The sequence below is a fragment of the Malus domestica genome, chromosome 12 (assembly GCF_042453785.1).
Source record: "Malus domestica chromosome 12, GDT2T_hap1".
NCBI lineage: Eukaryota > Viridiplantae > Streptophyta > Magnoliopsida > Rosales > Rosaceae > Malus > Malus domestica.
Window position 1 is genome coordinate 19,371,339 of NC_091672.1, and position 19,334 is coordinate 19,390,672.

At 36.9% G+C, this 19,334-nt stretch overlaps 2 protein-coding genes across 3 annotated transcripts; both read right to left on the reverse strand.

Moving 5' to 3' along the window:
- Positions 1-236: 236 nt before the first annotated feature.
- LOC103423404 (glutathione S-transferase L3-like) lies at positions 237-2,671 on the reverse strand. The gene is made up of 10 exons (XM_029089539.2): positions 2,593-2,671; positions 2,368-2,436; positions 2,122-2,182; positions 1,717-1,803; positions 1,512-1,610; positions 1,324-1,429; positions 1,166-1,242; positions 938-1,045; positions 535-615; positions 237-438 (listed from the first exon to the last, which is right to left on the reverse strand). The coding sequence occupies exons 1-10, from the start codon at positions 2,601-2,603 to the stop codon at positions 427-429; spliced, it is 711 nt and encodes a 236-aa protein (XP_028945372.1). The 5' UTR covers positions 2,604-2,671; the 3' UTR covers positions 237-426.
- Positions 2,672-3,159: 488 nt separating this feature from the next.
- On the reverse strand, positions 3,160-11,207 carry LOC103430349 (thylakoid membrane protein TERC, chloroplastic-like). 2 transcript variants are annotated; one of them, XM_029089533.2, is made up of 12 exons: positions 10,956-11,207; positions 10,185-10,312; positions 10,035-10,111; positions 9,536-9,633; positions 9,343-9,406; positions 8,949-9,019; positions 8,459-8,508; positions 8,201-8,257; positions 8,011-8,089; positions 7,812-7,870; positions 3,367-3,425; positions 3,160-3,287 (listed from the first exon to the last, which is right to left on the reverse strand). In XM_029089533.2, the coding sequence occupies exons 1-12, from the start codon at positions 11,101-11,103 to the stop codon at positions 3,233-3,235; spliced, it is 945 nt and encodes a 314-aa protein (XP_028945366.1). In that variant the 5' UTR covers positions 11,104-11,207; the 3' UTR covers positions 3,160-3,232. The 2 variants fall into 2 exon arrangements, with proteins under 2 accessions (XP_028945366.1, XP_028945368.1); XM_029089535.2 differs by lacking the exon at positions 9,536-9,633 and adding an exon at positions 9,190-9,246 and having other exon boundaries at positions 8,949-9,030; positions 10,956-11,205.
- Between the last annotated feature and the right edge of the window lie 8,127 nt (positions 11,208-19,334).

A 19,334-nucleotide genomic window follows, 5' to 3' on the forward strand; every position in this document is an offset into this window, starting at 1 on the left:
ACTAATTCTCTTTTTTTTTTTTTTTGAAAAAAAAAATGGTTCAGATCGTTAAGGTTAGATAGTGTAGTGGATCCCACAACTAATTCTCATTTTTTGAAAAAAAAAAATCTTTGCATAATGGCCTGTAGGAAAACAATTTGGCCAACGTGGTTTGGTCTTTTATTCTTTGGTAATTGTTCTTTCATTTGCAAGAGAAATGCCTCTTCTGAAGAAATAGTTGATAGATTACGAGAGAATACGCACTGCCAATGATCTGAATTTTATTGATGTAACAATGATACTTACACAAATCCATATCCAGACAAGTCCATGTCTATAACAGACAACATAATCTGCATACATAATTAGGCCGGCGAACGGCGAACAATCTGTGCGTGGCCTGAGCCACTTATTTATACCACGTCCAAAGCAGAATAGCTCACAAGTTTACTGCTGCTCCTGTAACAAAAAGTATTTCACGGCAGTTAGCAAACCAGCATAACGAATATAGAAGAAGGATGAATTTCGTATTCAGGTCAGCAAAAGAGAATGTACCAGGAAGCGTTTCTTGTAGAATGCAACAAGCTCCTTTGGATCAGTTTTGGTTACCTTGTATGCCTCAATCTTATTGATTTCCTGCAGAAGGATATATAACAACCAGAACAATCACCATCTGTTACCAAAAAACCTATGATATACAGGAACTCGTCGCTCTATCAAATCTGAATTTAAGATAATGGTTTACAGAGTGCTTTTAGCTTAAGAGTGCTTGCTCGGAAACTACGTGATCAGCCAGCTCAGTCTGTTTTTAGCATAGAGTTCTTGTTTGGAAACTACCTGACCACCTAGCTCTCATGAAATGTTTAAGTTCGTTTTTTTAACAGACGAGAGACAATTAACCATACATGGAGTACAGCTCATAACTTTCTATATGCAATTCTATGGTCTGTTAGTGTACCTCGAACCATGCTGCTAGTTTGGGCCTCCCTGCTGTGATGTCATACTTGAATACGTCTGATAAGAAGACTTGGAATCGCTCAATAAACGGGATATAGGCTATGTCCACCTGCAGAACACATGTTTCTATCCATTACTTAACCACTCTGTGTTGCTGTATTGCTTACAAAAGAGCATTTTGCTAGCTCATTTTATTAGATATACATACATAGTTGTACATTCAACTTACCAAACTGAACTGGCCCAGAAAATATGGCCCGTCATCAAATTTCTTAAGAGCATTTTCCAAGTAATCAAACTGCTCATCTGGTGCAGATAACCAAATTCGGTCAGTGTAAATTCATCAACAAAAACGGTCACCTGATGGGAGAACCTTACAAGTCTTACCAGCTGCTTTTACCGCGTCTCCTTTGAATGAGCGATACAAGGACCCCGTGAAGGTATCGACGTAAGTTAACAATTCTTCACCAAACTTTTTTCTCTCAGGATCGTCCTACAAATAGCACCACTTTGGTCAAATTTCTGATAGACAAAGACATGTTACTTGAGGCACAATCCAATTCTGGATATCCTACCTTGGGGGAAAGTGAAGGCCCTTCGAAGTTGCTATCGATGTATTTGATCAGATCAAGACTTTCTCCAATGACTTTTCCATTGTGCTCCAGAGCTGGCACCTATAAAAAGAACCGATCAACAGATTTATCCAGCTTCACCAAATTTTCCATAGATAATCAATGACAGCAAAGAAGAAAGAACCCTAATTTTTGTTCAAAATTTTACCTTGTTTCCAGGGTAGACCTTTTCCTTGTACCAATCAGGCCTGTTTTGAAGATTTATAGGGACTAGCTTAATCTTGTCTTGCAAACCCTGCAACTCAAAAATTTCAACAAAAACAAACAATAAGACAAAATAATCGATATGGACTCTATTAATTTGCAATTTACCAAATGAAGAAAACAAACATGGCGGGAATGAGGATTTAACAAATCCCCCAATTGATGTAATGATTAAAATCAGATAACGACGACATATCAACGACAAAATCTTCAAAACTTAATTTCAGCAATCGGGGTTTGTATTTTCATCATTTCTCAAAGAAACAATTGAATTATCATATAACAGGGTCTTTGCCAGAAGCTCCAAAAACAGAAAATACGGCTGAAAAAAGAGAGGAGCTAAACAAACCTTATAGTTCCTAGTGATCCAAACCCGCTGCGCAAATGGACATGAGTAATTTACGTACAACCTTCAAAACACAAGCAACCAGTACACATCAAAACATGGTAATCAGTGACCAAAACTGAAATTCCGACGAGACAGATGGCGAAATGATCAAATTACAAAATTCGAATTGCTGAAAATGATAGTATTTCACCGTACGGCTGATCGATATATTATATCAGACCAAAAATGTAGAGGAAAGAGGTAAACCTTGTAGTGCCGTCAAAGAGAGGAGGTGGGGAGGAAGTGGAATCCAAAGGTGGAGGAAGGTCCTCATGCCTGCAACACCCAGAAGATAAAAATCAGAAATTCAGACGAACCCAGTTAAAATACTACAACAACAACAAAATCTTATCGACTATATAAATCTTAAACCGTCATTGCACTCGATTTTATGTCATGTCTTTCGTTAGTCATAAAGATGAGAAATCGTACCTGTAAGCCATTTTTGGAGCTCTGCAGAAATAAGTTTTTTTTTTCTTTTTTGGCAATCAGAATTTGGCGCAGAATGTTGTCTGTGTACAGACCGGGTGGTCGTTTTATAGGGGAGTGTGAGTCGTTGGTGGAGTCAGCAGTGACGAAATGGTTGCGTTACTGTTTACTATTCGCGTGCGCGAGCTTTCGCGCTTTGGCGGTGCATGATAGAGATCGTGGACTTGATTTGTCGTCCGTTGGATTTGTTCCTCGTATGATCTGGGTTTTGGCATTGGTCGGACGGTTAGAGAGGAGCGTTGACATGGCGACCTTATCCGAGTTTTTAATATTGTGAACTAATCATTCCGGTAGCCCCACTAATCAGTCGGTATAGCAAAAGGAAGTCGGGAGGAGTCTAGAATCTTGGGTCGGGTAGAGTAGTGTTTCCCCTTATTCGTACTAATAGAAAATTTTGCCACTTAATATTCTAATCTAATGATATTTATTTTCATTTGTATTTGTAATTTTATCATTTAATATTATAATTTAATGATATTTCTTTTTATTTGTATTTGTACGTGAGAGGTCTTAAGTTCGATTTTCATTGAAAGCAAATCCATTATTGCTATTACAATATGAGGCTAAGTTCATTCTCCCCTTTTTATTTGTACTTGTAGCTACAAAGCCAAGAGACACCTCGGTCGATACGTGGAACCCTGTCGAGGAGTTGAGAAAAGGTGAATTTAGGATGGATTGAAGATTTTGTACAAATACAATAGTACTTGAAATACGCACCAAAAAAAATCCAGGATCAGCTTACACCCGATAAAGCTCAAAACAACAGCAATTGAAGGCTGAAACGAGAGAATCGGAACAATAAGTAACCTTATTGGATTTCAACTTTCAAAAGGAAACAAAGAACCTTAAATTTGGAATTAACAGTTTAATCGAGTGAGTCCCTGTGCTGATGGTTATCTATGGGTAGATCATCACTAGTGTTGGAAATTATATATTATAATATGAAATATTGTAATATATAATTTTAATAATTGAATGAAAAATAGTGTTAACCAATTTCTTAGAAAGGTTATGTTGTTTAAGTGATATTCCCTTGATAAGTGATGTATACTTATGGTGAAAAGTTACATCTCTTTAATAAGTAGAAGTTGGATTCTATATAAACCCATGAAACCATTGGTATTAGATATAGAGAAATTAGAGTTAATTTTTACTCTTGAGAAATAGGGTTTCCCCACTTTATTTCTCTCATTCTTAGTCAAACTCCGAGTCGTGTCTTGAGAGTACGGAATATATGAAGTTCGCCAGAGTCCGAAGATTGAAGTGCTTTGACTTTGGATTATAGATTGTTGAATCCTGGGAGATAGACGCCTATCGAACTACAAGCACAAGAGTAGGGGCAAAATTCTATCTTTAGGACATTGCATTTATGCAAGCCTCAATCTCCAAGTTTGTCAGTTCTCTAACTTTCACTCTAGTTGTTTATATTAATCTCATATATAATTGATGTTGTGAATTTCTTTATTATTATTGTTATTATTGGAATTATATTGTTATTTTTCATATTTTCTAATATTGCTCCAACAATCTAAAGATAGAATTTTTTTCTCTTGCAATATTAGAGAGTATGAGTCTGAGTACGTAATAGAAGAAGTTAAAATCAATAACATTGAACGTAGCCCTCAATGCTAAGTAGAAGAAATTCTGATGTTGCTTTGGAAAATTTGTGGGGCTGGATTTTACGTGCATATTGATGTATATTAGTTTATTTGATGTGCTTGAATTCTTGATATATACAATAATGTCTGTATGTTGCCACACTAGTGGAAATTGCATTGTGTATATACTAGAAGATGTTTTTCGGTTTTCATCTGGCAGTGATATGTGTGCTTTCATTGTCTGCATATGTATGTTACAACATATATGCCTTCTTGCTTGGTTATTCTCACTAAAATGAATCTGCCATGCGTATGAGATTAAAAGAATTAATAAATAGATTTTTCTACATTTGACAGTGATAGGGTATTGATGTCTTTGGCCATTTACCACCATGTTAAAATTTGAATTGTCATATGGGCTGATGCCCAGAGTGTTTCTTTCAAAGAACAAAATTAAATTATTTCATGAGTTACTGATAAGTGACCTGGATATCTCCATGAAAAGGTATTCAGTACTTTAACCAATCAGTTTAGTGTGGTTCGTGGTTAGGGCTGAAATCAAATATGGCTATTCTAAATTTTCTTTGATTATCATGATTGGTTTTGAGACATTTTCAGAGAAAACATGGATATATTGATAATATATGTTACACTGCAATCATGAATCTTTTGTTTCACATATGCGATTCTCATGATTCAATTGCATCATTCATGAATATCTGGCAAGTATGTTTGGCATTGACTTTTCTATTAGAAAGGAGGTGACGGTTAAGGTTAAATGAAATGGCTTGATTCAAAAATTTGCATTATTTGCAAATATAAAAGGCAATAATGTGTACCAGTTCGTGGACTGATACAATGTTTCTTTCTTGGGACAAAGGAAATCAATTTTTGATTGGGCACGAGGATGATTAATCGGGTTTTGTTGAGAAAACCCTTATATTCATAAAGATGTCAGCGAAAGCTACTACCCAAATAAAATGGGGTTGTTCTAAATTTGTATTGAAACAGTTTGGAAAACTCCAGTAGAAGATATGAACCCAACTTCCATGGTATCATAGAATATAAGATGATTATTCATATTTATTCATGGAAAGAATGGAATACATATGAAGGAAATTGAACAATTACTCAGGCATATGTGTGCATATGCAAAATTGGGTTTAGTCTTTAGTCATGGCCAGTCATGATAAGAACCCAGAAAGTGGATAAATTTGGCTTTGAGAAGCAACGAAAATAAAATGATAAACTAAACTCATTTTAGATGAGTTATCTGCCAACGTTGAAAAACGCTTATTTAATTATGGGGTCAAAGTCCAAGACTTATATTGAACCATGTGGAGGTTAAGTTGTAGAAAGATGCAACTATTTAACAAATGGATGGTTTTGTAATGTGGTGGAATTGAAAATTGAAATCTGCCATGAAATTCAAAGGAAAAGCATGTCATTTGAAGTGTTGCTTTTGATAGTGAAAGGGTATGACCTTTCCAACTAGTCATTGACATATTCAAATGTGTTCATGGGCTGGTATGTATACTTCTACATACCGACTGGATGTATTATCATATAGTGATAATAATGTTGCAAAATCATTTATATGCTTTCTTCGAAGTGATATATTTATAAATTATAAGAGGCTCAAGATGATATTGAGTGTCATTTAAAATGATATTAATATAAAGAAATAATCATGAAAGTGTGGGGGTCTTTCAAAAAAGGACAAAACCATACTGAAAATGTAAAAGACATTTCGCAGATTTGAATTCGACATAATGATGCTTATTAAGTAAGCATATGATTGGACATGGACATTGGGTCATGCATGTTGGTCATAGTAAGGAAAGAATGAAAGCCAAGAAGTGATTTTCTCATAATTTCTAGTGAGGCATGAATGCCTAAAAAGATAGATAAAGTCTATCTTAATTGTTCCTTACTTCTTAAAGTGGAAAATGTGATCGATTTAATGATAGCATTACAAGAAACTACAATTATGAAAGAATTGTGGGGGTTGGTTAAAAGTAATTTGCTAATTGAACGACATTTAAGATGTCATCTCCTGTAATGAGTAATTGTTTAAGGTATGGCAAGGTTAGAGACCTTCTTACAACTACCTTAAATGTGGGGGAGTATGCCCAAGTATTAGCAAATTACTAACTAAAATCCCAACATGTACGGTTGAGGACTTGACATTGTAAATCAACTACTCTCGTATGAAATATAGTTTCATAAGATGGATTGTGCACACCATTAAAAATAGTCAACCTAGTAGTGGATCCAATTATTAAATGTTAGACTAGAGAGTAAGTTGATCATCGAGAGGAATGAGGCTAAAGCCAACATAATTAATGAATCAGCCGAGCGGAAACCTAACTTAGTTGATTGGAGATCCCATGGTCTAAGTTCAATAGGCAAACTGGTTGGGCATGATTCAAAGAAATTAACACACTATATACCTCATTCCTATGGTGGAAGAAGTGTGTTGTCTGCAGAAGTTTTAGGTTGTATATTTATACTTAATGACAATGATATCTTATAAATAAGAGGAATAGAGCAGACTATTCTTAATCAGTGGTCACCTATGTGAGAGTAGAAGTGGGTCGCTTCTATGAGAATGAGATGGCTAAATTCTCTAAAGCTCTCATGAATCCGGGATTTGTTCAGGACCAAAATGAACACAACCGTATGAACCGGAATATATTAGGATTAGTGATGTGTGTTGCTTATTGTCTCGGTTTACTACTACGGTGAACAGTTCAAGATTCTATATTCACTGCGTCACCAAGTAAATCCGATAAGTATTCACTAGGGTAGGTTCAAGTCTAAAAGACACCTCTCCCGATGCATCTCTTGTCCGCCTGTACTCTCAAATTCTTCCTAATTTTTCATTCATGTGGGGGATTGTTGGAAATTATATATTATAATATGAAATATTGTAATATATAATTTTAATAATTGAATGGAAAATAGTGTTAACCAATTTCTTAGAAAGGTTATGTTGTTTAAGTGATATTCCCTTAATAAGTGATGTATACTTATAGTGAAAAGTTACATCTCTTTAATAAGTAGAAGTTGGATACTATATAAACCCATGAAACCATTGGTATTAGATATAGAGAAATTAGAGTTAATTTTTACTCTTGAGAAATAGGGTTTCCCCACTTTATTTCTCTCATTCTTAGTCAAACTCCGAGTCGTGTCTTGAGAGTACGGAATATATGAAGTTCGCCAGAGTCAGAAGATTGAAGTGCTTTGACTTCGGATTATAGATTGTTGAATCCTGGGAGATAGACGCCTATCGAACTACAAGCACAAGAGTAGGGGCGAAATTCTATCTTTAGGACATTGCATTTATGCAAGCCTCAATCTCCAAGTTTGTCAGTTCTCTAACTTTCACTCTAGTTGTTTATATTAATCTCATATATAATTGATGTTGTGAATTTCTTTATTATTATTGTTATTATTGGAATTATATTGTTATTTTTCATATTTTCTAATATTGCTCCAACAACTAGTTCATTGTGCAGAAAGAGCTAGAAATTCAAGGAGAGAAGGTCAAGCTTGTACCTGCAAATACTCCAAGTCTGACATACCCTCCGAAATGAGTCTGTAAAGCGACCTTAAACCTGCACTCAAGGGGAAAGGTCTAATTATCATCTGCTGCAGAAATGCGCTCACATCCAGAAATAAGATTGTCACTGTAGAGCAACTTAGACCTAATTCACAGAAATATTGTCAATTGAAACCTACATCTAACAAGAATTACCTACGATGGCAAAAAGATTAGAACTGGAAACTATAAAAGGATCCCTAGTAACGCCAAATACTGCTGGTATAGAGTCGACCTCAAGAAAAATGAAGCATCATGTCAATATTTCCATTACAATAGTAAGTGGAAAGGCAACGCGCATCATATATCATAATATATGACATTACTGGTAGGTAGGGAAATCTACAGCGAATGCTACGTCACTGAGCTCGATAACTGCTACCGTGAGAAGTAAAGGTGTGGCCTGCCCAAAATGTTTGACACCTGTTAGAAACCAAGCAACCATTAATTGAACACAAATATTGATTTTCAATTTGGATTCAGAAACTGTTGCATCTTGATCCAGAGAAAGTTGTAAATTACATCTGTGCAGTGAAAGACTTTTGCATGTCCATAACTGTGTAATAAAATATTGTAGCCTAAGAAGATCCCATCAACGACTTACCTTCCGGACACCATCTTGAAATGTAAAGAATCGATTGACATCATAAGTAGCTGCAAGAATTCACCAGAAAAAAGATATGGGTTAAGATCATATATCAGAAAGAAGCTAGTGCAAAGTGAGTGTTTGCAAGATAGCCGATCTACAGGTGGAAAATAATTAAAAGGATGTAAATTTGCAGGACAAAGCAATTTACACCATCCTTTTTCTTTCTTATTATGATGTAGTGTAAATTTAAGTAAGCAAAGTCTAGCGAAACTGAAACATTCCGGTCTAAAGATGGCCTCCTAGGCCTTTCTATATTCAAAGTTCATGCTCAAGTTTATTTACTAAAAGTGAGTTCAGAACTCAAATGAGCTATTAGACAAGGATCAGATCAGCCCCAATAAATTTAGAATTTTCAATTTTGATCCAAGCTTGAATTACGAAGAATCAACAAACGACACTTCAACTAAGAAGTAGGAAGAAAATAAGTACGCAGGAAAAACATTACATGTGACAGGGATAAATCTCTGGCATGTCTTCACAATAAAATTGTTGGATAGATCAGTGTCATCTTCTTCACTGGAAAATAGCTAGAACAATAAAAAAGGCATTTTGAGTCATTTGATGGCAAGAAGTCAATAAGTGCATAAACAGATTTAATTTAAGGATTAAAATCAGTCAACAATCCATTGAGAAAATATATAAGAAAAAATATAGTTATCACACCATTTTCAGAATAGAAGATTCACCTTGATTGATGAGTAAAGGAGTACTGAGGCCAGGAAAAGATTTACCACCTCAAACCTCTAAAAGAACACATTCCGGAAATTACAAAATGAGCACGTAAAAACAAGAAGTATAGGATCACAAGCACACACATGCACAGGGAACTATAAGTTTACCTCAAGTGTGGTTGGGGAAACGAAAGACCACTGCTCCGGCAATACCATATGAAAGTACCCGATTCTGTAGTTCAGAGAGCAAACCTTTCATAATGAATTACAGACAGCTTTGGTTCTTTCAAAAACAATCTTTTACATAAAAATTAAGAACCTATTTAACATAAATTTGAATGCTAAAAGGTTTGCAAAATACCTGATACATAAGTGGCACTTTGAAGTACTTGAAAACTAGAACAAAGACAAAAAGATTGTCTACTGACAAGCTTTGTTCCAGTAAATACCTGATACATCCTAACATTCAGAATCCAGCACAAGATATACACATAAAGTAAAAGGTCGTACCCAGTGCACAAGGCTCCCGCTTTACGCAGGGTCTGGGAGAGGTGAATGTCGTCTAGCCTTACCCCCATTTATGGAGAGGCTGCTCCCAAGTCTCGAACCCGAGACCTACCGCTCATGGGCGAAGACACTTGCCATCGCACCAAGTGCGACCTCTACAAGATATACACATAAAGTAAATAAAAAAAATCATGTATAAACCATCCAGTCAGATAAGAAATTATCACCAATTTAAAAGTATGTGTTGCCTATTTTGATTAAGACACCAGAAAATAACTAATGCTTCAAAAACACAGGGAGTTTAACTTCCTATCCACAGTTAAAAAGCTTTCACAGTGGAAATCTCTGCATACCCTGAAATGAACTCCGTCGCCTTGCCAACTCCGTCTTTAAATCCCACACCAATACCAAATGCTACCGCAGCACACACCTAAGGGAATTAATAGCTACATTTATCAACATTGTTGAAGTAGACAGTTCAAATTAAGCTGAGAGGTGCTCACCCACAAGGCTACAGTTTTTGCAGAAGCAGCATAAGCTTCGCGCCCCTTAATTTTCTCCGGAGAGTCATCATGAGAGATTTCCACATTACTAATGCCATCACATGACGCAGAATCGCCCCTCTTTTCTTCTGCAGATTCAAGTGGAAAGTTCACATAAACTACAGAAAAATATCCACAGTTTGACATAATTTGCACAAAATTCTCATAAAAGTCGGTCCTTTGGATCTAAAATCGTTAGACTCATGTTACATGAACTCATTTGATTGATAACATTACATTTTAGACCACATATAACATTACATTTTAGAGAAAAATACTTCAAGCCCAATACTTTGAAAAAAATACCATCCTGAATTTCAATTGTAGAAGGGCATAAAAGGGTTTCAGGAACTAAAAACCAATTAGAACATTACATTTAGCTAGCTGAGGTTTTTTTTTCCTCCAATTGAACTCTTGAAGTGTATTTTTATGAAACTTTTATAGTTTGTGAGGGTGTTTTTTCTAATTTGCTAATGTCGAAAATAATACGCATAATTCGAGTGGGCAACTACATTTTTGCTCACGAATCTCAATTTCGCATCCAACGAGTATTAGAAACTGACAGTCACATGAAGTGGATAAACTGCTCAGTCGCTCTAGAGCGTGCAATCGTCGCAGATTGGCCGCGGCGGCAGTGGCCGCCTGCAATCCAAATTCCAACAATACAAGAATGTAAATCAGAGATGGCAATTGCACATATGAAATTAAAGCAAGGATGAGTGAGTGAGAGACCTGTACGGACGGAAACGATGTGATTGTGAACGAAGTGGGGCCTACTCCAATTTGGGGATGGATATGGCGATGAAAGCCTAGGCAGGCGGGAATTGAGCTTCAGATGGATGTGGACGCCGTTATGGATGACGGAAGCCGTGCCCATCATGGTGGTGAATCACCACTGGTGATGAGGAGATAATTGGTGCCAAATTCAAATGAGGAAAAAGGGAAGGAAAAAAAAAAAAACTAATGAAAAGGGTTTGAAAAATTTGAATTTTAATGATAAGGACAAAATAAAAGCCAGATGGCTGACTTTTCAAACAAAATAAAAGCCATACATCCACACTTGAATCTGTCAACCAAATTGATCAAATCCACACGTAGAATGAGAGACTGATATGTGGCATAGGCTAAAGCCTATCTTCCAGATTGCTGACTTTTCAAACAAGATAAAAGCCACACGTCCATACGTTTAGAATAGAGTTTTAACGAAACACTTACGATATTGTTCACTTTTAAAGAAAAATCACATTTTAACATTTCTCTGGTACTATTCACTACACCTTTATTTGTCATTTTTCATTAAAATTGAAGTTTTTTTGAATGTTTCATTAGTTTTCCTTAAAAAGAAAGGTTGGACGAGCAGCCATCGGTATAGTTCTATCCCAAACATGAAAATTATTTATTGAGAAATCAACACTTGTGACAGTATCCGCCAGGAAATTAGCCTCTGAAGCCTGCCAGCCGACGAATGTCATCAAGAATGGTCCTCAGTCTCCAATGAGCATTATAGGCACCGCGTATAGACTCAATAAGCAGCTTAGAGTTGCCTTCCACAATGATCTTCTTAAAGCCCCTCAAGTTTGTCATCCAGAGACAATCACAAAGCACCAAACATTCTGCCACATAAATCGTATTCTACCCAACACTACAAGCCCCAACAATGATAGAGGATCCATTCTCATTTTTAATCACAAAACCGAAGGTCACATGCTGATTAATTACCGAGTCGTCAAAGTTAAGCTTGATAAAACCAGCTCTAGGGGGAGACCACCTAATGGAGCTGGGCTTCGCCATATGGCCACCAGAAGGCCCAATCGGCAGTAAACGGTTTGCTATAAGATAATCCATGTCTATACTGAACGTTGAATTCACTATTCTTGTGTAATTTCGATTTTTATTTTGAAAAAACAACAAGATTCCTTTCCTTCCAAATCTGCCAACAAATAAGGAGCGCTTTATTCAAATCACTCAAGTCGTCAATTTTTTTACTATCTAGGGAATTTAACCGATCATTGAAATTAAGAGTTTGATTTATCCTTAATGAATTAGATATAGTAGGGATATTCCACACATGTCTAGCAAAATCACAGTTAACAAATAGAGGACTTAGACTTTCATTTTTTGAATTACAAAGAGGACAAATAGTAGGCATATTATTAACATATCTTGCCAAATGGTCTCTAGTTTGGAGTTTACCCAAAATGAGAAGCCAACTGAAGATTTCTACTTTGTGAGGCAAGCTAAGGTTCCACATTCTCTTAAGAAGCTTGCTGGAATTAACATTGTTATTGATAGAGTTCTGAATCCATGTTGCAGACTTGACAGAGTATTTACCATTAGCATTTGGTCCCCAACAGCATGAGTCACTTTGAGGGATCAACGGCAATGGAATACTACAAATTTTGTTAACAACATCAACATCAACCACAGAAGATAAAAAATGTCTATCACATTGACCAGTAACAATAAACTAGCTCACTCTCAAGTCTTGATCAACATTAGTAAGTTGAGCATTGGACAAGAGATTGGTGAAAGGCAAAGGAAAAACTCATTTATGGGTTCAGAAAAAAATAATATTTTCTCAATTTCCGACCACCTATCTCAATCCCATATTAACAACTTCTCTAGCCTTGAGTATACCCTTCCAAGTATATGAATAATTTTTCCTAACTTTAACATTTAAAAATTCATCATTTTTCAAATACTTATTTTTTACAATTTGGACGCACCAATTTTGATCTTCGGTTAGGACTTTCCACCGTAATTTAGCCAAGCAGGCATTGTTGAATTGGACACTCTTCCTAATGTCAAACCCTCAAATCTCTTTCGAGCAGTAGACTTTGTCCCACACAACAGGGTTTAGTTTAGAGTCTTTTCCCACAAAAATTTCCTACTTTCTCTATCAATAGCCTTGGTAATCTTTTTAGGGCACTTAAAATAGGCCATAGTATGATTTGGAATACCATAATTGTTTGATTTAATGAGAGTGAGTCTCCCTGCCTTAGACAGAGCATTAGCCTTTCAATCGGATAACTTGTTCTGAATCTTAATAATAAGCTCTTTAGCATTAACAGGGTCTTTCTAGAAAATTATATTATGAATAAGCCAATAGTGGTTTTATGCTGGATTTGGAGGATATGGACAATATCACTCTTGGTGTGATTTAGGGTGTTATTGGAAAAGTAAAGCGACGACTTATGAAAGTTTATTTTTTTGTCTAGAAACATAGGAAAAGTCATTAAGCACTTTAGCAATTTTCCTAGCTTCAGTATTAGTAGCTTTAGCAAAAATTAGGCAATCATCCGTAAACATCATATTTGTAATTATAAACCCCCTAGGAGGAATTAGTAGACCAACATTGTTTCTAAGAGACCTACCAATTTTGTCTAAATGTCTTATCAGGGGCTCCATGCAGAGAATAAAGATGTAGGGATAGAGAGGATCACCTTGTATAATCCCTCTCGACGGATGAAAATAGTTATGAGCTTTACCATTAACCAACACAGAAAAAGAAGTAGACATAATACATTCCATAATGAGGTTAATCCAATGATTGTTGAACCCGAATTTCACTAGAACAATTTTGATATAATCTCAGCTAATAAAATCATAAGGCTTTTCAAGATCTAATTTGATAGCCATAGCTCCACACTTACCTTTCTTGCCCTTAAATGATGAGAAAACTTCATGCGCAATCAGAATATTATCCTAGATAGATCTTCTAGAAGCAAACACTCCTTGATTCCTGGAAATGCAATGTATTAGTAAAGGTTTAATTCGATTGACCATAATCTTAGTGATAATCTCATAAGTAACATTACGTAAGTTAATCGGTCTCAAATTAGAAACCAATTCAGGGTTATCCACATTAGGTATGTTCGTACCATACTTGACCAATCTTGAAACTACTGAGTACCAATCAACGTTATACCTTCAAGGACCTAGAAGAGTTTCCCTCCAACCAGGAGGCCAATCACAGCGCAACACGTGTCGACATCAGAAGCCAATCATAGCATGACATGTGTCAACATCAGAATACAATCACAACACAACACGTGTTAGTGTCAGAACAAAGCTAGAGACTCTCTTCTATAAAAGGAGATTATTCTCCCACAATATTTCCTAATGTCATTTGTACTAAATCATTCACTAGTACTCACTAAAGGAAAGTTTGAACCTATGTACTTGTGTAAACCCTTCACAATTAATGAGAACTCCTCTACTCCGTGAACTTAGCCAATCTGGGTGAACCACGTACATCTTGCGTTTGCTTCCCTGTCTTTATCCATTTACATATTTATCCATACTAGTGACTGGAGCAATTTAGCGAAGGTCACAAACTTCACATTTTCTGTTGTATCAAAGTCCCCACTGATTTTGTGCATCAACAAGGTATAAGGGCAATATTTGTATGGCTTATCAACCTTAGACTTGAGCCTGTGTTGAAGAAATCTTTAACCATGTCCGTAACATAATGGTCAACAAGGTCCCAACAATTTTGATAAAAAGCGACATGAATACCATCAAGTCCAAGAGCTTTGAGAGCCCTAATACTTTTAAAAGCTTCAAAAACCTCACCATCAAGGATAGGCTTGTTCAAGAAAGAATTGTGCACCTCACTTATACAAGGTTCAATGATATCCACATAGTTATTAATGCTTGAGTTAGAAAGGGTGGTGGAAGCTGTGAATCAAAGCTTAAAGTCTTCAACAAAAACATTTTCCAATCCATCGCTTTTCCACTACCAGTTGCCTTGGTGGTCTTTTATTTTGGAAATTTCATTCCTTTTCTTCCTAATATTAGTCACAGTTTGGAAGTACCTAGTATTTCTATCTCCAAGTTGAAGCCAATTAACTCTGACTTTCTGAGCCCAGTAGGTTTCCTCGTTTATGAGAACTTGTTAAAGTTGCTTTTTAATTACATTCTCCTTATTTAACATAAGACTAGAGTCGGGTATACTCATGCTATCCTGTTGGGCTTTATCTAACTCACTCATAAGAACCTTTTTTTTTCAAAGATGTTCCCAAAGACATCCTTATTCCACTTCTTAATGAGAAATTTGAATCTACCTAAGTAACCCCTAACCTTATCACAAGAGTTACCATGCATGTCATCACTACAAGCTTTACTCACAATATTCTTAAAGTCCGGATGAGTTAACCACATAGACTCAAATTTGAACATATTACTTCTTAAACAATTAGTATTACAAAAATTATTGGAATCCAATACGATTGGGCTGTGGTCCGAGTTAAATATGAGATAATTATGGAGAGAGGCATTAAGATATAAGTTTAATCAGTTAGAATTAGAAATAGCCTTGTCCAGTCTTTCATAAATGATGATGTTATCTTTATGGCCATTACACCAAGTGAAAGGCACACCAGAAGCAGGGATGTAAATTAAACTACCTTCACTCAAGAAATTGTTAAAGTTTATAATATGATTGTGAACACTTCTATTGCTTCCAACCTTCTCAATAAGATTTGTAATATTGTTAAAGGCTCCCCGGAGAAGCCATGGGTTAGTTACATTAGTTGTAGGCCTTAGATTAATAGTATTGTTCCACAGTTGAGGTTGCAGATTCTTTTGAGAGTAAGCATGCATAAAAGTAAAGAGGAAGTTAATGTTTATTTGCTTATCTAAGACATCACAGTGAATGAATCTAGAGTTGTAGGCAAGCACATTCATATTAATATTCCGATCATTCCAACAGAGGCATAGACCCCCTGCCCATCCATCCCCACTAGCAAAAACAACACATTAGATAACCTCTTGGACAATAAATCATTAAGCCTTCTATAAAGGCTGGACCTAGGTTCGACAATACAAAAAACATCTAAACAACTTAAACAACAAAGGAAATTAAACTGTGAGGCAAAATCAGGCTAGCCCCAACCCCCATAGTTCCATAACAGCGACTTCATCAATCAACACCCTCCAAGTTGTAGCTTGGACTCGCTCTACCTTTAGCTTCACTCCTTACGCTATTATGTTATCTCTAGCCTGAACTTGCTTAATTTCGCCGTCCTTAGTTTCCATGAAAACCTTATTAGTATCCAGATCAGTGACCTCTTTTACTTCCTTACCTTTGCTTCCACTATTAGTAGCCATCTCAGTCATCACTATATTTCCTCCAGAATTGCCAATTCTCGACCCTCCATCTGCTTGCAGGCACCACTTAGAAACAAGATCAGCCTTCGACACCCAAGTTTTATTACCTTTCAAAACATTCTCATAACTTACGTAATCTCTACGACCAGAGCTCTTGCCTCTATTAGCATTTTTGCTCATTCTTACATGAACCGTGTTCCACCCTTCCTCTTCCTCCTTTTGCTACTGGACATTCTCACCCCTCATCGTTGTTTCACCCTCAGCAGAGCCTATTTCGTTAAATAAAGTGGGTTGAAGGAATAACAACATGACACCCTCATGGAGTTCACTCTTGGTTTCATCATTCACTGGGAAATCAGTAGGGCACACCAGAAGTTCATCCTCAAATATTCTATGCACTAGGAGACAACCATCATTATCGTAGTCAGTAGGGCAAATGTGTTTGTCAGTCATCATTCTTCCGCAATAGAAACAAACTTCAAGGAGCTTCTCATAACTCAGCAACAACGGGCACTCTTCTTCATCATTTACGACTAAAATCCTCATCAAGGGAAACCTCAGATCTACTTCAAGAAGAACTCTAACAAACAAGCCATTGAGACCCGAGAGGGTAGTCTCATCCACTCGGATAAAGTTACCCACATGTTGAGTGATAACCTCTAGAATCTTAATATCGCGATATTGAACTGGGACTCTAAGAATCTTAATCTAAACCCTCAGATTAGAGATGATATATGTATCTCTAAAATGAATATTCCACCTCTTCATATGGAAGATATATCCCTAAACATACCGGGACCTATTATCTAAGGCAAACTCAAACTTTCCTCATCTGTGAATTCAATAACGTACCATATGTGCCCAAAGTGATCTAAATAGAACGGATTCTTTACTCTAGCACCTGAATTTAACCCTAGCTTCCACTTTATGGTCCTAGCATCTAATTGCTTGCCCATAAACTTACCCATGAACACTCGACTCTCCATGTACTCAACATTCATATTAGAGTAAAGACTAGTGGACATTCTAGTAACATCAGTCTCCAAGGTGAAGGTACCATGAGCATGTTAAGATTTATCTTTAAGTTATTTGTTTTTAAATAAAGTGGTTGCTTGTAGTTAGGATTGTTTACCTAGTCTACAGGAGGATCCCTAAGTTGTAGGAGTCATGGTTAGGGTTTGTTTTTGCATGCTGGAGTCGTGGGAGGTAACTCCACAAAATCTGCAAAGTAGCGTTGTATTACTTGCAGCAGTAGGGATGTTTGCCTATTTAAGTTGTAATCTTTCTCATTTAAAGTTAATGAAATTCAGAGCTTCTTAGCCATCTCTTTAGCAGCAAGCTTAAGTTTACAGTTTTCAAAAGGTTTGACCAACATTTGGTACCAGAGCCCCCACTGGGCCTGTGTCGAGAATCTCTCATAGAAGCAGCAGCTTTTTTCATTCTTGCAGTAGCAAGCATCCATGGCGTCTGACAAGCCAGCAGAGAATTTCGTTCAACCAGCCATTCCTCGCTTCGACGGTCACTACGATCATTGGAGCATGTTGATGGAGAATTTTCTAAGGTCCAAAGAGTACTGGGATCTTGTGGAAACGGGATATACTGTACCCGAAGAAAGTATGCTTACGACTGCGCAACAACGTAAGCTTGAAGAACTGAAGCTGAAGGATCTGAAGGTAAAGAATTACCTATTCCAATCAATTGATCGTGCTATTTTGGAGACTATTCTCCAGAAGGATACTTCCAAGCACATTTGGGACTCCATGAAGAGAAAGTACCAAGGGTCAGCAAGAGTGAAGCGTGCACAGCTTCAGGCCCTGAGACGAGACTTTGAGACTCTCCAAATGAAGAATGGAGAGTCTGTCACCGAGTATTTTGCAAGGACCATGGGGATTGCAAACAAAATGCGAATCCATGGTGACAAGCTTGATGATGGCTCCATTGTAGAGAAGATCCTGAGATCTATGGCTCCAAAGTTCAACTACATCGTTTGCTCTATTGAAGAGTCAAATGACACTGCAGAAATGTCGATTGATGAGCTTCAAAGCTCATTGTTGGTCCATGAGCAGCAGCTGAACCGTGGGATCACAGAACGTGTCAACTTAGAAGAACAAGCTCTGAAAGCTTCTACCTTTTTTGAATCCTCAAGCTCAAGAGGAAGAGGCCGAGGTAGAGGTAGAGGAAGAGGTCGAGGTGGTCGAGGCAACCGAGATGGAGACAGACAACACCAAAGTTCCAAGAGACATGATGATCACTCTCAGAATAGAGGCAAAGGACAAGTTGACAAATCCAACATCGAGTGCTATAGGTGTGGAAATCTTGGGCATTATCGCAATGAATGCTACACGAAGCTGCCAAAAGACAAAGAGAAGGGAGAGAAGTCCAACTTTGTTGAAAAGAAGGATGATGAGACACTGTTGATGGCATTCCACGTCAAGGAGGAGATTGATTCCGAAGTATGGTATGTGGACACAGGTTGCAGCAATCATATGACTGGCAGTAAGTCATCTTTCTCATTTTTGGATGAAAACTTTCAAACTACTGTGAGCTTTGGGGATTGGTCACGTGTCAATGTAATTGGAAAGGGTGATATTCAAATTAGGACTAAGAATGATTTTGTTGAAACGATTTCGAATGTATTTTATGTGCCTAGTTTGAAAACAAATTTGTTGAGTGCTGGACAGCTACAAGAAAAGGGTTATATAATAACTCTTCAGAAAGATGCATGTGAGATATATGATCCAATAAGAGGTGCCATTGCTGTTGTTCAAATGAGCCAAAACAGATTGTTTCCGCTGAAGATCAAAACTGTTCAAACTAGTTTGATGGCTAAGGAAGACGACTCATCGTGGCTATGGCACCTACGTTTTGGCCATCTGAATTTTAGCGGTCTGAGGACACTGCATCAGAAGCAAATGGTGACTGGCCTTCCCATGATCACACCTCCATCTGAAGTCTGTGAAGCATGTGTCATTAGCAAACAGCACCGTGATCAATTTCCAA